Below are 20,960 nucleotides of genomic sequence, written 5' to 3'. Positions count from 1 at the left end.
ACGCTAGAGGAGTACATTTAACCCAGGTCAAATTGGTTTCTGCTACCAGTTTGGTCAATTGCTTTTTTATTTCCCCATTCATTCGTTCAACTCGTCCAGAGCTCTGGGGATGCCAGGGGGCATGTTGTTCCCACCGTATGCCCAGAGCTGTTGCTAAGTTTTGGGTAACTTGGGAAATAAAATGCGGCCCTCTATCTGAGTCAATGACTTCTGGGACCCCGTATCTCGGGATTATCTCTTCCATCAATATTTTCGTAACTACTTTGGCTGTTTCTCTTACGGTTGGGAAGGCTTCCACAAAATGTGTTAGGTGGTCCACCAAGACCAAGAAATATTTGGTTCTCCCTACTTTGGGGAGCTCGGTGAAATCTATCTGAATGTGGGAGAAAGGCCTTTTCGCTAGCGGTCGGCCTCCCTCCGGTAATTTTCTCAAATTTTTTTTTTTCTATTTACTTGTAAGCAAATTAGGCATCCTCTGGTTACTTGTTTGGCAATGTCCCAGATTCCCACACTCACATACTTTGCAGCAAAATAATCTACCAGTCCCTGTGATCCCCAATGTGTTTTTTTTTTTTTGATGTATATTAGTCAGTAATCTATGTGCCGCATTTTGGTGGTCCCAATGGGGGTTCTGTAGGGGCCATTTAGTGTCCGCAGCCGGGCCTTGGACATGCTGCGTGTCCCAAATACGCATTCCTTCCCTTCTTATCATATTCCGTTCTTCAGTAGAGAACAGAATGCCCAAAATGGACTGCATTTCTTCCCAGGTATAGATGTTTGGTCCTAAGAACTGGTCGACCCTCTCGGCTACCCCAAAAGGGTCCTCTAATAAATGTCCCATGTCCTTCTTAAAGTCTCGTACATCTGCCGAACTCAAGGGGACAGTAATAAATCCTATACCCGCCTGTGGTCCACCCATGGGCATCTCCCGTAGAGGGAATAACCCCGTCTCAACCCTACTGCGGCTCCTTGTAATCGGGCCTTGGTAACCGGTTTGGTTAACCTCCCCTTGGTTACCCTCTTCATCATTGTTCGGTGCAGGTGGTTGTGGAGGTGGTGGGGCATTGGGTGCTGGCGGTGGGACATATGGGGGCGGTGCTATAATTAAGTCGCCCAAATGATTGTCCCTCTTCCCCTTTTTGTCCGGATCCCCTTTCCCTTCTCTTAATTGGAAAACATACACTTCGGGTCTTGCTACCCATATTTTGGCATAATCACTCTCCTCTTACGAGAAGGGCTCTTTAGAATTTACCCATAGGTTCAAGTCCTGTCGAACCCAGTCTTCAGATGATCCAAACATGGGCCAAAAAACTTTTTTTTTTTTTTTTTTTTTTTTGGAAATCTCTTTCCCACCCCATACTTCCATACAATAATGTATCATTCTGGCCCTATCCTTAGTCTCGGTCCCCGGGTAATGCTTCCAATTACTAAGCATAAATCCTAGGGGACTGTCCCTTGGAATGGGGGGGAGTTTGACTTGGGTTGGGGTCTTGCTTTTCCCCTGCCCCATTCGTCCGGAGTGCCTTCTTTCACTCTCAAATTCCTTTCACTTCCCCTTTTTTGTGGCCCGAGCCCTCGCGGGTCTACGGGAACCGCACTACTCAAGGGTCCGCACTCACTTGGAGAGTCCGGCTGCCGACCCTCCTCTCATTCACACTTGTCCACCGCCACACTCCGGGATCCCAACCCCGCCCGAACGGATTCCCTTTTATACTTACGCGTCCTGCGTCTTCCTCCGGACTCCGTGCACAGATTATTAAGGGGGTCACCGGTATAATTTGTCCCGTTTGCTTACTAGTATATATTTTAGGGTCGTCGGTGAGAGTGGCGGAGGTTCTCCCAGAGGGGCCACCCAGAAAGCACTGGATGAGGCGCCCCCCACTCTGGGTAGATCTTACCCGATCCAAACTCTCATCCGAGTCACGGCACCAAATTGTTATAAAATTGACTCAAAACAAGTAATTTCCAATCAAAGAATTTATTAATTATTGAAGCAGTTATACTACGTAAGCAAAGGCTCAGCGCTGGGCGACAGGGGAGTCTCCGCTCCACTACTGCCGCCCCAACTAGTTTCTGATTCAGTCCTTTTATCCTCTCCATCCTTCAGGAGTCCATGTTATCTCAGAGTTCTCTGCGCCTGCGCTGGTTGTTGCTAGGGGGTCATCCTTCTGTCTCCTGGTGGTGGGTGATAAAGGCTGCGGAGTCTTCCTCAGCCGCGTCTTCTTCACCCTATGTCCTTATTTGGTGACTTCTCCGTGGAAAATTACCAAAATCTTATGATTAATGCAATATGTGCCCTATCAAGCTTAAGCAAGCAAATATCCTGCCTTGCAGACTGTGCCCTATCAAGCTTAAGCAAGCAAATATCCTGCCTTGCAGACTGTTTATCTGCCCCTGCCCCTTCCCCAGCTTTTCCCTGGTCGTTATCTCTGTGAGTTATCTGCTTGTACCATTTTTCAGCGGGAAAGGTTTCCCTGCTGGGTGTTAATCTGCCCCTGCCCTTTCCCCAGCCTTTCCCTGGTCGTTATTTCTGTGAGTTATCTGTTTGTACCATTTGCTGGGTGGGACTATGTGTGGGCTCCTGCAACCCCTTCCCTGGTATCCTTGTAGCTCATATCTCATGAAGTAGTACAGAAATAGTCTGCAGACAACTCTTGTAACACACTGGTCTCTTTTTCATGATGAACAAAATGTAGTCCCTCATCTCAATTCCCCCCCATTTATTTATAGTAAAGTTTTCCCAACATTCTCCATTTGCTGTTTCCCTTTGCAGCTTCACCCTGCTTTTTTTAAAAAAAGTATTAACTATTTAAGAGTTAAAAGTATCACGGTTAAAGCTCTTCAATTTTGCAAAATGCAACATAAAGGCGAACATGGAAAAACCCAGACCAAAAATTGATTCTCACCCTTCTGTCCCAAACCTACCTGACAATATAAAGTAGGACTATTATAAAAAATGTTTCTCATGTTGTAATCTTATCACTGAAACTGTAGGGAAAACAAAAACTCTCCAAGAATCTCTTTCGTGTGAGAGAGTCAAGGCATTACTTGGTTCTGGCCAGGATGTGCAACAGAAATACTTTCATCCACACATAGCCCGGCTGTGCAGAAAAAATCATTCCATGACATGTCAGTTTTACTCGATTTTTCCTAAACTTTACCTAGTCTGAACCAATCTAAATCCACTGCTTTAATGTTCATTGCTTCCAAGTCGTGTAAGTTTTTAGTGTCTGGTTTCCTATTAGACTCGGATTTCTTCCCCTCTGATGTGAATTCCGTCCACACTCCTGGATTTCCTTCTCAGCCTTTTCCAGACCAGGTGTCTCCAGCTGTGCCGGGGGCAGTGTCTGGGGTAGCTGTTGGTTGCTGTTTGCTGCGGGGCGTTGATGTTTTGTTGCTGGTCGTTATCTCTGTGGGTGTCTTTTGGGCTATTCCCAGTCTGTTCGGATGTTAAACTCGTCTCCATTGAGTGGTGGAGATGAGTTTAACATCCGAACAGACTGGGAACCCCTTAAATAAAACCTTTAAAATTTCTTTCCCAAAGGCAAACCTTTGAGTAGAGAAACCTTTCTGAGCAGAGAAATAAGATTTAAAAGAAGCAGGATGGGTACATTTTGCAGCAGTGCAGTCGCAGGCAGCCCAGAGTGTGGGTGTGAGTGAGCCCCAGGGTGGAATTGTGCCGCGGTGCTCCCCAGCAGCTGTGGCAGTGCAGGCCCAGCCAGCGCTGGAGCTGCAGCAGCGGCAGCGAGGCTTGGCCGCAGTGGCTGGAGGTGCCAGGGGAGGGTGGCCAGGATTCCCGAGGGTTTGAGCAGAGGATCTGTGGGCAGGCCCAGGGGCTTGGCCCGCTGTGGAGCCCTGGCTGCTGCTGCGTTGCCTTCAGGGCAGGCTCAGGGGCGGCTCCCATGGTCCTGCTGCGGGCGGGAAGTGCAAATCTCCGGGGCTTCAGAGCCCCTGAGGCCAGGCTGAGGGGTCCCCCCGTGCTCAGCTGTGCTGGCGGCTGTTTCTGGCCTCAGGGACACTTGGCGTGGGCCCCTTGGCCACCAGTGGTGCTGCTTTGCACTCCTTAGGCAGGAGCCGATGGCCTGGCTGGGTGTTGGCAACAGCAAAGTCCCAGGGCAGGCTCTGTGCCAGCCCAGCTTCCTGGGGGAGAGATTCCACAGGAGACAGGATTCTGGCTACAGCCTGCCTTAAATTTACATCCCTTATTTCCACCCTGCACTAGGTGGAGAATTGCCCAGGTAAGGAATTCCAGACATGAATTCCAAGGGAGATAATTGAATATCTGCCTTGGGTCTGGCTCTTTTTCTTGCCAAGGCCAATGGCAAAAGCTGTACCCATGGCATCTTGGTTTCCATCTCCGGCTTCCAAAGGTGTTTCTTTATTTCCCCATTCATTCTTTCTACCCAACCCGAGCTCTGGGCTTGCCAGGGGTTATGGAGGTCCCATTGTATTCCTAAAGCTGCCATAACCCCCTGAAGGGTCTTTCCTGTAAAATGAGTTCCCCATCTGAATCTATTGCTTCCACAATCCATTATCTTTGAATTATTTCTTTTAGAAATAGGTTAATAAGTGATCCAGTGATTGCTGAAGCAGTCAGAATTGCTTTTGCCCCCCTGTTAGGTGCCATGGTGTCAGCAGAAGATATTGAAGCCTTCCTGCTCAGGGCATTTCAGTGCCAGGCTCTTACAAGCACCCACAGCTCCTTGGGTTGAGCTGAGCATGGGGCGGTGACCTGCGCTTGGTCTGATTCCCCTTCCTTAATAACAGCCTGTCTTGTAGCTCTTTTCCCTTCTGCTGCCCTTGCAGAGCCATCCACAAACACATTGTCTCCCTCAGGCCAGGGAATGTCCCATCAATCTCTCCCAGCCTGGCTCGGGAGCTCTGTCCCTTGAGTGCAGTCCTGGGTTCCTTGCCAGCCCCTCTCCAGGCTGTTCAAACAGGAGGCTGGGTTAAACCCTTGCCCTGTCCTCAGTTCTGAATCCTCCTGTGCCACTGAACAAGTTTCATACTGTAATCACCGAGCCCTGCTCATCCATTTAGAGGCTCTTTTGGTTGTCAAAGCTTTAACTTGATGCCAGACTTGAACTCTAGGAGATCCTCCTGTTGTCATCAGTTTTCAGCCTCTGCTCCCATGGAAGCTGTGGCTGCACAATTCTGCAGACAATGAGGCTGCTCTCTAGGCACTGGGTTAAACATTTTAGCACAAGAATTCCTTTGGCAAGACCCTGTTTAACGTCCACCTATAATTCAAATTCTTTTTCCCTGTCTGGAAGGGCCAGGGCAGCCGCCTCAGTTAATCTTAATTTTAACACTTGAAAATTCTGTGTTTCCTCCTTGTGTCCATCCATCCAGTTTGTTGACTGGCAAGATAGGAGTGTTGTAGGGAGACACCCTTGGCTCCAAAAGCCCTGCCTTTAACAGGGACTCAATACCAGGCTGTAAGCCCTTCCTTCCCTCTCTTGGAACAGGGTAGTGCTTGTCCTGGTTGCTTTAATTTGTAGAGGCTCCATATCTAATTTTCTGTATTTCCCTGGGGCTGCCCACACTTCTGGGTTCACTTCAGCATAGGCCTTGTCAGACTTTTGACACAGAGGTACAACAGAACTGGCCTCTGTATCCCTTTTTACAGTATTAAAATCCAGCTCTCAAATTCCTTTCTAGTTAATTACAATCACAGGAAGAAGAAAAAGAAATTCATTTATTTCAAACCTATCCCCCACAGCTTCTAATAGTGGTTGAACAAATCATACCTGCTCATCTTTCCCTCTCATTCCCTTAAAAATTAAAATATTCCTTTACTATTTTCCCCTTTAGGTCTAAGATTCAGAGCAGATTGAGAGGCCCCTGTGTCCATCAGGAAATGCCTCCTCTCAATGCAGACCCACCTGAATGTTCTCAAGGGCTCCAGTGTGGAGGGTCCCTGGTGTGATGGGAGCTGTGACAGCCCTGCCAATCCATGTCCATCACGGGCTGGACTTGCTGGTCCTGAGGGTGCTGCTGTCTCTGCTTGCAGTGTCCTTGTGCCCTGCAGCCGGAGCCCTGATTCCTTGCCAGGGGCTGTTTGGGTGGGCTGTGCCCTGCCGAGGAGGGCAATGCCTCTGCCGGGTGCTTGTGGCCGAGCCGTGCCCTGGGTGCTGGGGCCCCCTTGGGCCCTAGGGCTGATCCCTCAGGGGCTGTAGGAGCTCTGCCCTGGCCTTTGCCTTCAGCTTGGCCTTTTGCTGCTCCCTTCTTGCATTCACCTGCTGGGCCTTTGTGCCCAAGTGCTGCAGGGCCTTCTTCTACCCCTCCTGCAGCCCCCCTCAGTGCCTGCGGGTGCTTGTCTTGCTTTACAAGACAGGTGTCTGCTTGGGAAGGCAGAAAAAGCCTCTCTTGGAATGGAGAATGCAAACCCCCTCCCTCTTAATTTTTAGGATAGTGAAATCAAGGGGCTCTCAGGCAAAGATATGGGATTAGGAATAACGGTTCTTTACTAGTGTGTATAATATAATAATAGTAGTGTGTATCAACAGCTCCGGCAGTGCCAACAAACAGAGCCCGGAGCCGGTCCCGGCCTTTCGGCCGCGGCGCTTTCCCCTTGGGTGCAGTTCCGGGCACGGCCGGCAGGGGCGCCGGTGGCTCCCGCGGGGCGGGGCAGCGCATCCCTGCCATGGGAACCTCTCTGAACGGCAATAGAGCAATCCCTTCATCTAACTCTTTCACTTTTTTACCTTCTCTAGCCTTTCTCCCGTGTTTTGAGAAAGAATTTGGAGAGGGCTGCCTTTTAACTGAGCTCCTAGTGTTTCGATAAGGTGCTTCCTGTAGAGAGAGGGATTTTCCCTGAACAGCAGGAGCTGTGGTTACCAAGGGGACGTAACTCAGAGCAGGAGGGGTCAGGGGAGGATATCCCGCCGAGGCTCGGTCGGAGTGTGGGCAGGGTGTGCTGCCGGAATCGCCAGAGGGCGATCTTGCCGTGGAGGCCGAGCCGGAGCGTGGGCAGCCCCCACATGGCTTCTGGCGGCTGATCCGGCAGCTCCCGGCAGAGAAAAGGCAGGTGGGAGACCCCGGCAGCAGCAGCGGCGCTGCCCAGCGCAGCTGGCACGGGCAGGGCAGCCGGGGATGGGATGGCTGGGACCCGCCCTCGGTGCGGTCGGCGCGGTGACCTCGGCCCACGCGGCAGGACAGAGCAACCCCATCTTGCCCAGCATGGCCGGCAGAGCGGCCGCGGGCCGGGCAGTGGGGCCAGGGCACACAAATTCACCGCCAGCGCCGGGGCAGGTGGAGCTGCCCTGGGCAGTGAGCCCGCACCTGGGATGGAAACCGGGGCAGGCGGAGCTGAGGCGGGCAGCGAGCCGGGACCCGGGACAGGCGCCTCGGCCGCCAACGGAGGGGGCAAGAGCTGCAGAGGATCCCACTCTCTTTCTGACTTTTCCTCTTGTTCCCCTCCCTTTCATTTCCCCTTTTTATTTTCTTGGTTTTTTCCTCGGGTGTTTCTGATACTTCAAAGATTTTTATTCTCCTAAAATCTCCTGTCTAACATATGGCATCTTCTCTTTCTTCTAGATTAAATGGGTTTTTTTCCAAATAAATCCAGAACCTAACAAATCCAATGCTTGGATATTTTGAAATGGTCGACGAGCTAACTCATGACCTCCTAATGTTGTTTTTCCCATCACCTTTTTATTTATCCTTTGGCAAATTAAGCATCTTTCAGTGACTTGCTTTGCTACACCAAAAATCCCAGTGCACCCAAAATTCCTTAAAAAATGATCACACAAAGCTTGAGTACGCCAGTGGGGTTTCTGATGCACGTCTTCTAATCTTTTCCTAGTAAGCACATTTTATTAAGTAATTGTCTTCCATGTAGAAGTTTCTATTTCCCTGATTTATCTTGTTCATTTCCTATCTTGTTTAATTCTTTTTTCTCGGCTTCCCTAAACTTTGGAATTTCCAGTTTTTCCTCGTTTGGAGTTAATATTAACATAACTCTTTCAGCTCCATTTTCTGCTGCATCCTTAGCTTTGTGATCTGCCCCCAGTTTGCCCAGTTTGCCTCTCCTTTGGCCCGGGCCGGGTTCCCCCCGCCCGCAGCGGCTGGGAGCAGCCGAGAGCCCCGCGCTGCCCATGCCGACCTGGCCCGGCTCCATGGCCGCTGCTGCCGCGGGCTGCGAGGGCTGCGGGAACGGGGCACCGAGGGTGTGGCTGCTGCTGGGGGAGGAGGAGGAGGGAGGGAAGGGCAGGGATGGAGGGGGAGGAGGAGGAGAAGGAATGGAAGGGGCGGGATGGAAGAGGAGCAGGAGGCGGGGATAAGACAGAGGAGGAGGAGGAGGAGGGGGATGGAAGAGGAGGAGCGGGAGGAGAAAGAGCAGTGAAGGAGGTGGGGTTAGGAGGGAGGAGGACAGGGAGGTGGAGATAGGACAGAGGAGGAGCGGGAGGAAGAGGAGGGACAAAGGCAGATCAAGGCTGAGCTGCGGGAGCCACGCGGTTTCGAGCCCTGCCTGAATTCGCAGCCCCCACCTGTGGGATCATCGCCCCCCCCATGGCTCCGGTGAGCGGGGAGGGGGAGCCCGGCCCGGATATCCCGGGGGGTCCCTGGGTTGGGTTTTTGGGGGGATGTTTGGAGAATGAAGAAGTCCAAGGCTGAGCGGAAAAGGCCCCTCGGGGGGACATCGGGGGGTGGCGGTGGCGGCTGCGGGCAGAGGCAGCCTGGAGGAGCAGAGCCCTGTGTCCCCCAGGAGGCCAAAGTGGGGAGGCCAGAGAGGGGGGAGCGCCGCCATTGGCGGGAGCCTCAAGAGCCTGGAGAGGGGCAGGGGGGACTCCTTGGAGCCGCTGCAGCCCAGAGCAGAGAATGAGGGGAGAAGGGAGCCCGGGAGCCCAAACAGCCCCGGCATCCCGAAATGGGGAGAGCCAAGAGGGGGCAGTGCGTCCCCAGAGACGGCCTGGGGGGATCTCGTTGCCCTTGCCTGTGGCACGGAGGCAAATCCCATGCTGTCCTTGTCCTTCCTCGCCCAGAGCAGGAGCTGAGCATGGAGAGCAGGGAGGACAAATGCCCGCGGCAGAACCTGGTGGCAGAGGCCGTTTTGAGCGGCTCCACGGCGCAGGAAGCCAACGGGGAGGAAAAGGCCCGGAGATGCCGCACGAGGAGGGGCTGCAAACGCAGATGGCGGGGATGTGAGGGGGAAAGAGGCAGCCTGGGCCGGGAAGGCGGCCGGAGATGGAGCCAGAGCTCGGAGCTGGTGCTCCATGAGCAGCTCCATGATGGGGAGAAGCCCCACACGTGCGTGGAGTGTGGGAAGAGCTTCAGGTGGAACTCCGAGCTGATCAGGCACCAGAGGACCCACACTGGGGAACGGCCCTATGAGTGTGGGGAGTGTGGGAAGAGCTTCAGCTGCAGCTCCAGCCTGATCAGGCACCAGAGGACCCACACTGGGGAGAGGCCCTATGAGTGTTCCAAGTGTGGGAAGAGGTTTCAGACCAGCTCTGATCTTCTCCTGCACTATCAGAGTCACACAGAGGAGAGGCCCTTCCAATGCCCCGACTGTGGGAAGGGATTCAAGCGCAACTCTGACCTCATCAAGCACCAGCGCATCCACACAGGGGAGAGGCCCTACGAGTGTGATAAATGCAGGAAGAGGTTTCAGACCAGCTCCCATCTCCTCCGGCACTATCGGATTCACACAGAGGAGAGGCCATTCCGCTGCCCCGACTGTGGGAAGGGATTCCAGCAGAACTCCACCCTCGTCAGGCACCGGCGCATCCACACTGGGGAGAGGCCCTACGAGTGTCCCCAGTGTGGGAAGAGCTTCTCCTGCAGCTCTCACTTGACCCAACACCAACGGAGGCACCGGTAAGGGAAGCCCTGCGAGTGCCCCGAGTGCGGGAAGAGCTTCGTGCGCTGCTGCAGCTCCATCCCCCACTGGAGGAGGCACTTTGGGCACAGCCCTGGTCACTCACATTCCCTGTGATCCATGTTGGGAACACACCTGCCTGCTTGTCCTTTGGTTTGGCCTGAATTTTTTTCTCTTCTCCATGTGTTTCCACTCCAAAAGCCAAGAGGGATGAATCTGTCACCTCAAAACCACTCAAATTCCACTGAAAATAACTGAATTTTAACCCAAAAAGGCTCAATCCTACCTCAGATTCCTTGTTCCCTCCTCAAAAAACCTCAATCCCATGCTAAACTCTCCATTCCACAGCCACCAGGGTGAGATGGGGTTAGAAGGGGACTGGGAGAAGTGGGATCCCAATTTGGAGCAATGGGATTGGGATTGTGTGGGGCTGGGTGTGTGGGTTGTATTTGATAGCAAATAAAACTTTCAGAGTTAGTGATTTCTGTCCTGTTCATTTTCAGTCAGTTCTGTTTGCAGAGTGCCACCTTCTCAGCTGATTCAATTCTTATAAAAGTCCCATTTTTTAAATCATCTAGCCTCTAACAATTAAAAAACCAATATCCAAATAAAACCACGCACCCCCAATAAACCTTTTAAAAATAATTTTAATTTTTCAAGAGTACTTAAGGATGTTATTAAAGTTTAATTGTTTGGTTGAAATGTCTGAGAAATTGTAGTGGTGTTTGCTTTTGTGTTTAGTATATTTGTAATATGAATTGTTTTACTAAGGTGTGTTAGATTGCTTGGTAGTTTCTTTAGATATTTTTATCTAAAGTACATTAGTCATAGAGTTAAAATTTTCAAAAGGTATTTCTTGATATATAATTTGTTTATTTATATACATTAGTAATATTATAGTAATAGTTGTTGCTTTGGTTTGAATCACTGTTGGAGTATTGTAAAGAAGAGTTGAGATTTTTATATTTTATTTTTATTATAATTTTTTAAAGTTCAATTATTATTTCTTTGTTTATAATTTTATTGCAATTTGTTGAGGGGATAGGAAGGAAGTTCAAGGGCAGGAACATTTTTTCCTGGCTGGGAACTGGAATTCCAGACCCTGGGAGTGTGTGCAGGACCCCACAGACTGGGATCAAAGATGGGCTGGGATCAAATACGGACTGGGATCAAATACGGACTGGGATCAAATATGGGCTGGGATCAAATATGGGCTGGGATCACATGGATGGGGATCCTGTGCATCAGAACCCTCCAGACCAGGATAGCCTGGAGTGGGATCAAATATGGCCTGGGATCCCAGGGACTGGGACCATATGGATCAGGACCACACAGACTGGGATCAAATATGGGCTGGGACTGTTTTTTAAAGTAACTTTGTTATATAGTTTTTATTTCTGTTGTTAATTAAGCTCAGTGAAATAGCTGCTTGTGTTAAACTGCCTGCTTGGATGGGATAACATCCAATGCACACTGGGTGAGGACACCTGTACAGATCTGCCAACTATCAGCACTCCCCGTCTGAAGGCAGAGTGCACCAAGGCCCAAAAACTGGAGGTGATAAAGAGAAGGAGCCAAAACCACAGCCAAGAAACACACATGCTCTGAAAAGGCAGACCCAAGGAGGGGCCACGTAAAATCATTCCTGGAATATGTAAAGTAGTTTATGGGTATGCATGAGGCTCTATGAATATGCACCAGGCTGATGTAAGGGGAAAGGTATTTCAGGGCGATGCTGATTCCTTGGTTGTGGTTTTAGTCCATTCTTATCACCTCCAGGTTTTGGGCTTTGGTCTACTCTGACTCTGAGAAATTGAGGTTTTGGGATTTTTAGTATGTTGTGGATGGAAGCAAAATGGAAGGCACAGTGTTTCGTCCTGGGTTTCTTCTTCATGCTTCTTCCTTCTTCTTCATGGGTTTGGGTGGCTTTTTGTAATTGGGCAGAAATTCCACATTGCAGGCTCTTTGGGATCAGTTATTGGGTTAAAAGGGAAAATAATCTAGGTGTCAGTTCTTAATTGGATAGTTTAGTCTTAAAAGACCTTGGAACAAGAGATTGTGGGCCATTTTGTGCCTTCTACTGAAAAGCTGCTGAACTCCCAGTAATGAGGCTGTTTTACTGATAAGAAATAATAAACACTTGAGTCTGAACATGAATTACTGTCTCAAGTGCCTTCAATCCAGAGCCAGTGAAACCAACAACTGGTACCCCACAGCTTGAGGTAGTGCCAAGGCAGAACTTGTTCATGCTCTTTTCCCCTGGTGATTTTCTACTCCCGTCCAGACTCTGATAGCAAAGCCGTGCTGGTGACAAAAGATTGACCTTGGCATCCTGGGGCACTTTCTGGGTGGGTGTTTGAATCTGCTTTTCCAGGCCTCGGGCTGAGCAGGGTGAGGCCGAGGCCTGGGCCCCTCCAGGCGGCGCCGGGAGCGCCCGGGGCAGCGGCGAGGGGCGGCCCTGAGGGGCGGCACAGGGGGCATTTCCCCCGAGCGGGCGGGCGGGCGGGCGGCGGGGAAAGGCGCCCTGGGCACAAGGGCAGGCACAAGGGCCCCGGCTCTCTGCAGTGCGGGCGGCCCAGCGCCAATCGCTGCTCCCGGAGCCGCTGCCAGGGCCGGGTCTCCTCCCCGCCGCTGACCCTGCACCTGCAGCGCTGCCTCCGCCTCTGCCGGGCTCCCCGGCACGGACGGCAAGGACGTGGACACGCTGCAGCAGGGGCCCAGCAGGGACACCCAGATGGTGCCGGGGCTGCAGCTCCTCTCCTGCAAGGAAAGGCTGACACAGCTCGGCTTCTTCAGCCTGGCAAAGAGACCCAGCCTTGATCCAGCTGTGGCCTTCCAGTACCTGAGGGCAACACACAAGAAAGCTGGACAGGGACTTTGTACGAGGGCAGGCAAGGACAGGACAAGGGAGCATGGATCCAAATGGAGAGAGATTAGGTTTAGGTAAGGGATTCAGAAAAAAGACTCTCCTGGAACAGGTTGCCCAGAGAAGGTGGGTATGTCCCGTCCCTGACAGTGTTCAAGGCCAGGCTGCATGGAGCTCTAGACAAGCCGGTCCAGTGCAAGGGGTCCCCAGCCACAGCAGGGGGGTTGCAGCCATGGGATTTTCCAGATCCCTTCCAAGCCAAACCATGCCACGACTCCATGATTCTGGGATACTTCCCCTCCTCATCCTCTGGCAGAAAAAGAAACTTGGCCCCAAGTTCCACACTGCAGACCATGTCTTTTGGCAGCCTGCAACTGTGTCAACAGAGGATGAAAAGAGATGACATTACTGACACGATTTCCCTTTTCTACTTGAAAAGTAAATGCTCTGCTCCTGTCCACTCTGGCAAAATTGTCACAAGAGGCAATTGTTCCCCATGAAAAGCTTGGTCTCATGCAAAGAAGAAATAAGCCAGAAGCCAACAGTCTTCGTTATTGCTACGTTGTTTTCTTTGGTTGCTTCTCTAATAGGAATGACTTTGGGGTGTGATTTGTTTGTTTCTCTCTTTCGTTCCTTGGGGCGCGCGGCGGCTCCTCCGTTGGGTTCCCCGGGCAATGGAGGAACGGCCGCGATCTCCGGCGGCTCCGCAGCAGCAGCAGCAGCAGCAGCAGCAGCAGCAGCAGCAGCAGCAGCAGCAGCAGCAGCAGCAGCAGCAGCAGCAGCAGCGCTTCTCTTGATTGGTTTTCCACTGGACTTCCCACTCGCTCCCCATCCTCTTCTCCCTCTCACACTCACCCTACTCCCGTCCCGTGTTGGGCCGTGCCGTCCGTGTTCCGCCTCTCCCAGCCCGGCTGATGCCGCGTCCCGCAAGGCGCCCCTCGGCGGGGCCGCCCCGTGCCCGCCCCTGCCCGGCCCGCCGTGGTTCCGCCTCGGCCGGGCTCTCTCTGTCCTGGCTGTGGCGCCGCTGGAGGAGCCGCTCGCTCTGGTGCTGGTGGAGCAGTGCGGTCTTTTGGCCGCGCCTGGCGCGGGCTCTGGCCCAGCCCCAGCTGAGGCCCCGGACCCGAACGAAGCCCCTGCCGCGGTTCCGCCCGCGGCCGCCCCGCTGCCGCCCGGCTCCCGCCCCGTGGCTGACAGCGTGGCCGGCAGCTGCCCCGCTCCGAGCTCCGCCGCTCGCCAGCTCGGCCGCCGGCCCCGAGCCGCCGCAGCTCGGGGCAGCTCGGCAAGCAGCAGCGCGCCGGGCGGGCGGGTGCCCCGGGCAGAAGAGCGGCAGCGCGGTGCCACCCGCATGGGCGGAGAGGCCTCCCCTAGAGCAGCTCTAGCAGCAGGGCCCACTGCTGGGCAGCGGCGGCTGCGGCAGCGTTTACTCCGGTCCCCGCCTCACCGATGGCGCCCCGGGAAGAGACGGGGCCGGCTCGGAGGGCGGCGGCGGGCGGCGGGCGATGAGCTCAGCCCGCCGCTGGCCTTGGCTCGCAGGCGGCCATCAAGCGAGTGTCCCGGGAGCACATCTCGGAGTGGGCACGGCTGGGGAGTGAGCGGGGCCAGCGGGAGGAGCCGGCGGGGCGTGCCGGGTGGGGCTGAGGCGAGGCCCGGCAGGGCGGCAGCCGGAACGCTGCGAGGGCAGCGAGCGTGGAGTGAGCGGGGGCCGCGCAGCGCCCCAGGCCGGGCCATGGCGAGCCGCGGCGGGGCCGGGCAGGAGCTGCCCGAGGCGCGGCGCAGCTTCGGCCCCGCTGACGGCATCGCGGTCCCCCCGCAGCGCAAGGGCGCCCTTGTGCCCCTGGAGCTGGCGCTGCTGTGGATGGTGTCGCGGCCTGGCTTCGTGCGGCTCCTGGACTGGTTCGAGGTGCCCGAGGGCTTCGCGCTGCTCACGGAGCGTCCGCAGCGCTGTCAGCACCTCTGGTACTTCCTGCATGAGCGGCGGTTCCTGACGGAGCCCGTGGCGCGGGGGCTGTTCCGCCAGGTGCTGGAGGCCATGGGGCACTGCAGCAGCCGCGGCGTCCTGCACCCCCACATCAAGGCCGAGAACGTCCTCGTCGACCTGGCCACGGGCGAGGCGAAGCTCCTCGACTTTGGCTGCGGCACGATCCTCCAGGACACGTTCTACACCCGGATGTCAGGTGAGCCCAAAGCCGGGGCCCAGCTGGGCAGCAGAAGTTCCTCCCTTGGCTGGCAGAGGGGGAAGAGGGAGGGAAGGAAGGAGGCAAGGAAGGAGGGGGAATCCTTCTTCAGCCAGCTGCAGCCAAGTTGCTTTGTGGCAGGGCAGGGGCTGGCTATTGTGGAACGGGAGCTGGCTGGGAGGGAGGGAGCAGCATGGGCCTGATGAGCTGTGCCCGTATCCCATAGGAACGCCGGAGTACAGCCCACCAGAGTGGATCCTCTTTGGCTGCTACCATGGCCAGCCAGCCACCATCTGGTCCCTGGGCATCCTGCTCTATGAGCTGCTCTGTGGGCACCTTCCTTTCCACACCAACGAGGACATCGTCCGGGGCCAGCTCTTCTTCCTGCCCCGGGTGTCTCAAGGTGGGGATGCGCCTTCAAGGCACGAGGGGAAGAACGGGGTTGGGAGGGGCGGCTGGCACATAAGCGTCCTGCTCTTGCAGCTGGTGAGGAGGTGCATCTCCTGGGCTTAGCTGGAGGAGGTGGCACCTGTGCCTCTGTGCTGGTGTCCTCCGCAAGAGAGGATCGATAGGAAGCTTTTGGCTGCAGCTCTGAGCACTCCTGGTGTGGCCTGGGCACTGTGGAATGTGGGAGAGCATGGACAGGAGCCTTGTCCCGCTGAGCGGCGGTTTCTGGTTTCTCTCCGCAGAGTGCCAACACCTCATCAGGTGGTGTTTATGCATGGAGCCCACAGACAGGCCAGCACTGGAGGACCTTTTTGAGCATTCTTGGCTGCAGGAGCCCTGCCTGGCCCAGGAGACAGCAGAGATGCCTCCCTGTGCACAGGAGGATCCAGGAGCCCAGCAAGCAGCAGCGGCACGCATCTCATGGCGCTGGAAGAAAACCCCGGAGCGTTTCCCTGCGGCCGCGGCGCAGAGGAGAGAGCGCAGCCGAGGAGATGCTGCTTCCGCTGGTCCCTGCGAGCTGTGGAGGCAGCAGCTCCGTGCTGCCCGTCCCATTGGAGAAGTGGTGGCAGTGCGGTGAAGGTGCCACGGACTGGGACAGGGGAAACATCCCCCTGCAGCTCAATGGCATCGTGATGTCCCCGCAAGCCGAGGCACAGCTGGCGCGTTCTTCTGGAGCACGACGTGGAGCTGGGAACACCATCCTGGAGCTGGCGGCTGGCGGGGCAGAGCCGATTGGCTTTGGCTGCGGCCCCTGCCTGGAGGACACGCTCTGCGCCCCGATGGAATCAAGATGAGTCCCCAGCTGGCGCAGGGGCGGGGGGATGCTGGTGCTTCCAGGCACGGCAGGGCTCGGCCTGGCCACGCGCCAGAGGTTCCCCGCTCGGCGGCGCTGGGGAATATTAATTTTTCCGCCGGCCGCCGAGCTGCTTTTTGGCAGGACAGGGGATGGATGTTGTGGAAGGGGAGCCGGCTCCTGGCCTTGCTGACAGCTTCTGCCAGCCAGCCTGGCACGGGCTGAGGCGGGGGCAGCCAGCCTGACAAAAGCATCCATCCATGTGGATGGGGGCGGCAGAGGGGGACGGGTTCCGAAGCCGTGCCACAGCTGGTCTGCTCTGCAGGCCCTTGAGGAAGGGGTGCGTTTATGGGCGGGAGAGGTGGGGATTTTCCCCACCCGTGGACAGGATTAATTCTCACATGGAGTGGTCAGACCCTCCTCAGGCCCATGAAACGGTGACAGGCTTTGTGCTTTTTCTTGTTTCCAGGTCTTGTTTTGAATTGACTTTCGTGCAATTGTTCTTTGTTTTTCCCAGGAGGATTACACCTGGTGCCCAGACCGGACGGGGAAGCGCCTGCAGCGTCCGTGGAGCGCGTCCAGTGCCAGCGCTGCCCCAGGGGCCACGGTCTGCAGGGACAGCCCCTTCCAGAAGGACGAGGACCTGGTTTGGGATCGGCTCCTCTCCTGGCAGCAGCTCTGCAGAGGTGGGCACCCGGCTCCACAGCTCGGCTGGCAGAAGGGCTCTGGGCAGGTGGCAGCGGGCACACGGGCATCCCGCTCTTGCAGCTGCTTAGGAGGTTGCTGTGCCGGGATTAAGCAGAGGAGGTGGAACGTGGCCTGCCCCGCTGCCCTTCTCTAAAAACAGAGAATGGGTCGGGAGGTTTGGGCTCTGAGCACAGCCAGCAGCCTGGCCTGGGCACAGGCCATGGGGGGACAGGGGGACAGGAGCCTGCTGCCACTGACCGTGGCTCTCTGGTTTCTCTCCGCAGGCTGCCAGCACCTCATGCCATGGGAACGGCACCGCTCGGCCTGCCAGGCTGGGAGGGCTGGAGGGCGGCCGGTGTTCATTTGCTGTCAAAAATAAATTGGGGTTTTTTGTCATTTTCATCATCAGAGCGTTTCTTTCCTCCTTTTCCAAGCTCTTGGCCTCCCTTCCTCCAGGGTAATCTTTTTTCTCCTTCCTCAACCGCTTGATGGCATTTGGCAGGGGGGGTTAAACAACGTGAAAAATTCAACAACAGCTCCTGTTGCCAACTGCAGCAGCCCCTTCAAGAGCCCTGAGCTTCCACCAAGGTCAGTGTGTGCCTTGCAAAAGGAAGTGCTTTGCAGTGATGGGGTTGTTGCCCTGCTGCAAAAGCTGGGAGGAACTCAGAAATGGAAAAATGTCAATTTGGCTCAACCACCGCCCAGGTTCTTCATCTTTTCCCTCTTCTCCATGATAGGCAGGCAGGGCTGGACTCCAGCAAGTTTCAAGTTCTTGGTGCTCTCTGGCATCAAAGGGATCAAGTAAACTCTTGTACGCAGGGACTACAACAGGGCTACTTGTCAGAACCCAGGAAATTCCTCTGGCTGCCCTGGAGGACTCGAGCCCCTGCCCAGGGGGCTCAGAGACCCTGGCACAGAGCCCAAGACCCCTGTGCCTTTGATTTAGCCCTTGGAAAAAACAACCTTACATGAAGAATTGCGAGCCATGACAGTTTCAGTAGAATGACAGTGAATTTATCCCAGGGTGAAAAATAGATTGTTGGGGTTTCTAGAATGGGGCCTCAGGGGCCAAGATGGAGGAATCTGGGCGTGTCCAGCCTTTCTCCTTCTTCTTGGCCTCCATCTTCTGCTGTGATGATGGCACTTTTAGATTGGTTTAGAGTAGAAGCTCACAGTCTAACATAGGTGATAGGTATTGGAAAGTAATTGTAAATATTGTACAGGTAGTTTTTAGGATAAAAAGATAACACTGCCCCGGGGCAGGCAGAGTGCCTTAGACTGTCTTGCTGAGCGGACCTTGGCAGGACAGGAAAAAGAATTTTATAGATAAGATACAAGAAACAACCTTGAGAGCCAGAAATGAAGAGCTCTGACTCCTTCTTCGAGCCCCGGGCTGGGAAAAGAGACTTTGGAACTTATCTCGGGCTCACTCTGACCAGCCAGAGACCCTGAGAGCATGAGTCCGTAAGACGAAATACTGAAGGATTGGCTCCAAAACATAAATATCCTTGTTGGCCGTGTCTTCTTGACCAAGAAATCCTTCAAAGCTCTTGTAACTACAAGTCTTGCGGCCCTGTGAGCCATGAGGTGCAGATGGGAGCCAAACTCACCCTTCCTGTCTATGGAGAAGAGAAGAAAAAGCAATGGCATCATCTGAGAAACTCAGAGGTCCGCTCTCTAGCTCCTTCCAAACTCCTTCAAATCGGCCAAAGTGCGATTTATCTACAAATAGGTGTCAAGGACTCTTAGTGCTGGCTCTTGGACTCCAGAGCAGCTGCTTTAGAATCTTTCACAGAACCCTGTGCAGTTCTGTAGTGCCAGAAATGGATCATTTGAAGAAACTTTCCCAACTGACTTGCATGGAGCTTTGTTTGAAGGGTATTTGAGGAGAAAGGCTCCCGGCAGAGCTCTGGGCTTTGGCCTAGCTGTGTCCCCTGCTGACTGTAAAGTGTGCCATCAGCTGCAGGGCTTTCTGGGCTAAAACTATCATCAAGTCACTGGGACTTGCTCTTTTTGGCCTCTAAAAGCTGGACCCACTTTTGAGGCAAATTTGGAGACCTCATCTCTGGGTGGATGGAGCAGCTAGGATTTTCCCAGTTGCTGGGAATGGTTCTCCAGGCCCTGGGTGTAAAACGGGGCTGCCCAGCAAGTGCGGATCTGCAAGATGAGAAACAATTGTCTTGGTTTGAAAAGAGAGGTGTCTGCTAAGGAAGGCAGAAGCCTTCTCTGAAATGGAAAATGTCAATCCCCTCCCTTCAAATGATTCTCATTTAGAAATTCAAATGCTCTCGGGGAAAGATATGGGGATAGGACTGAGCCCGCAGAGCTGGGCAGCGTTTGCTGATGCTCTGAGCCCTTGCTAAAGATCCTGTGCGGGCTGTCTCAGACACCTGGGGCCAGGGATTCCTTCCAAGCTGGGCCACTTTGGCTGGGCTGGGGGCGGCCCCGGGGCAGAAGGCAGTGTGTGCAAGGGCCCTGGGTGGCACGCTGCAGCCCGGTCACCGTGCCATGGAACGGAAGCCGGTGTCCAAGGCCCCTTTGTGACACGTGGGAAATAGAAGCTTGCCCGGCTGCTGGCAACACGCAACGGGGCACAACGGGACAGAGCGGTGCCGTGAGGAGCCCCCGCACAGCGCACTCGCTCCCGTCTGACCCGGAGCTTCTCCGCGGCGCTGTTCCTGCAGCTGAGCTCGAGGCCAGAGCACAGGACTCGCTGACCCGTGGCCTTCCTGAGGCTTCTATTCTGCAGCTGCCCTCAAGGGCAGAGCGTGGGACTTGGTGCCCCGGAGCTATCCCAAGGCATCTCTCCTGCAAGGAGCTCCAGGCACAGCCATGGAGCAGAGAGCCCCGAGAGTGCCCAAGCTGGCCTGGGTGGAGGAGGAGGAGGAGGAAGAAGGCCCTGGAGCTGCCCCAGCACAGGAGACAGAAGAGGTGGTGCCGTTCCATCCACCGCAGGAGGGTGAGTGGCAGAGCTGGGCTGCAGGGCTGGAGCCTGCAGCCAATTGGCCCCATGCCATGCCATGCCATGCCATGCCATGCCATGCCATGCCATGCCATGCCATCCCCTGGGGAAATGCCCATGGACAGGATGGAAGAGGGGCCGGGCAGACACCCCGCAGTGGCCGTGCTCCATCCCCTGGGGCATCCCGGGGCTCTCCCTGCCTGGGCAGCGCAGGGCTGGGCTCTGTTCTCCGGCCTCTCCCGCAGCCCCTCAGCTCTGGCTGCGCTCGCTCTTTGCCAGATGCAGCCCTGGAGCGCACACAAGAGCAGGAATCCAGCCGTGGCCGCTTCCGCAGAACAGCGCAGGTACCTGCAGCCACCCCCACCTGGGCTGGGCCTGCTGTCCCTGCTCAGCCCAGCACCGTGTGTGCAGCACTCCATGCAACATCCCCGGCCTCTTGCCCTTCTCCTACAGCTCGTCTGCGACTTTATCCGGAGCATTGGGCAGGAAGAGACCAGCACCATGGGCACTGGGCTCACAGCTCACTCAGAGCTCCTCAGTCATGAGACCAGTGCCGCCCTGCTGGATTTGCTCCTGGAGAAGGCTGTTGCCAGGCCAGAACAAGTGAGCAGCCTGGGGCCAGGCTTCAATTCCCCCATGAGTCCCGTGGCTTCCCCAGCCACGCCTGCTGGTCCCTGGGAGCCTTTGAGGCCATGGCAGTGCGCTGGCAAGGGAAGCACTTCTCTGGGGACCCTGGGGACATGGCTCCCTCTGGCAGCTTTCCAAGTCTCCCCGTGCCTTCTCCGGGTGCCCGCCATGGTGAGGTCCATTCACCGATGGCTCCTGGCCAATGATTCTGCCCAGCACAGGCTGGACAAGGCCCTGCTGAATCTCACCAGAGCACACCCGGGTGAGGCAGTGGTGACGCTCCTGCGTGCGGCCCCGTCCTGTGACAGGTATGGGGCCCACCTGCCCAGAGGGCTCAGGCCTCCCCAGCCCATCACCCTGTACCGCCTGGCCCAGGTGTCTGAGCAACAGAGAGTTCCAGGGCCCTCTGGCTGCTGCCTTTCCCAGCCCTGGCACGTCAGCCCCCGAGCCTGTTGCCATGCTCCCTTGCCGCCCCTCAGGGGCCTGTCCCCACAGGGCTGGGCTGCCTGGCTGCTGCTGGCCAGGCCCAGTGGGCAGAGGCAGAGCCGGCGGTCAGCCCGGGCCCCTAGGGATGCCCAGGC

At 55.4% G+C, this 20,960-nt stretch overlaps 2 protein-coding genes across 2 annotated transcripts in view; one reads left to right on the top strand and one right to left on the bottom strand.

The window, feature by feature from the left end:
- The window catches only part of LOC143696053 (uncharacterized), a 1,205,294-nt gene that overhangs the window by 66,930 nt on the left and 1,117,404 nt on the right, over window positions 1-20,960 (bottom strand). The window lies entirely within an intron of this gene.
- The window catches only part of LOC143696057 (uncharacterized), a 244,020-nt gene continuing 231,897 nt past the window's right edge, over window positions 8,838-20,960 (top strand). The window contains exon 1 of the mRNA XM_077191263.1: window positions 8,838-9,441. Within this exon, the coding sequence (XP_077047378.1) occupies window positions 8,873-9,441 (569 nt within the window). The 5' untranslated portion in view covers window positions 8,838-8,872. The remainder of the gene's footprint in view (window positions 9,442-20,960) is intronic.

This window comes from Agelaius phoeniceus, chromosome 28 (genome assembly GCF_051311805.1).
Source record: "Agelaius phoeniceus isolate bAgePho1 chromosome 28, bAgePho1.hap1, whole genome shotgun sequence".
Taxonomy (NCBI): domain Eukaryota; kingdom Metazoa; phylum Chordata; class Aves; order Passeriformes; family Icteridae; genus Agelaius; species Agelaius phoeniceus.
This window is presented reverse-complemented; position numbering and strand designations above follow the sequence as displayed.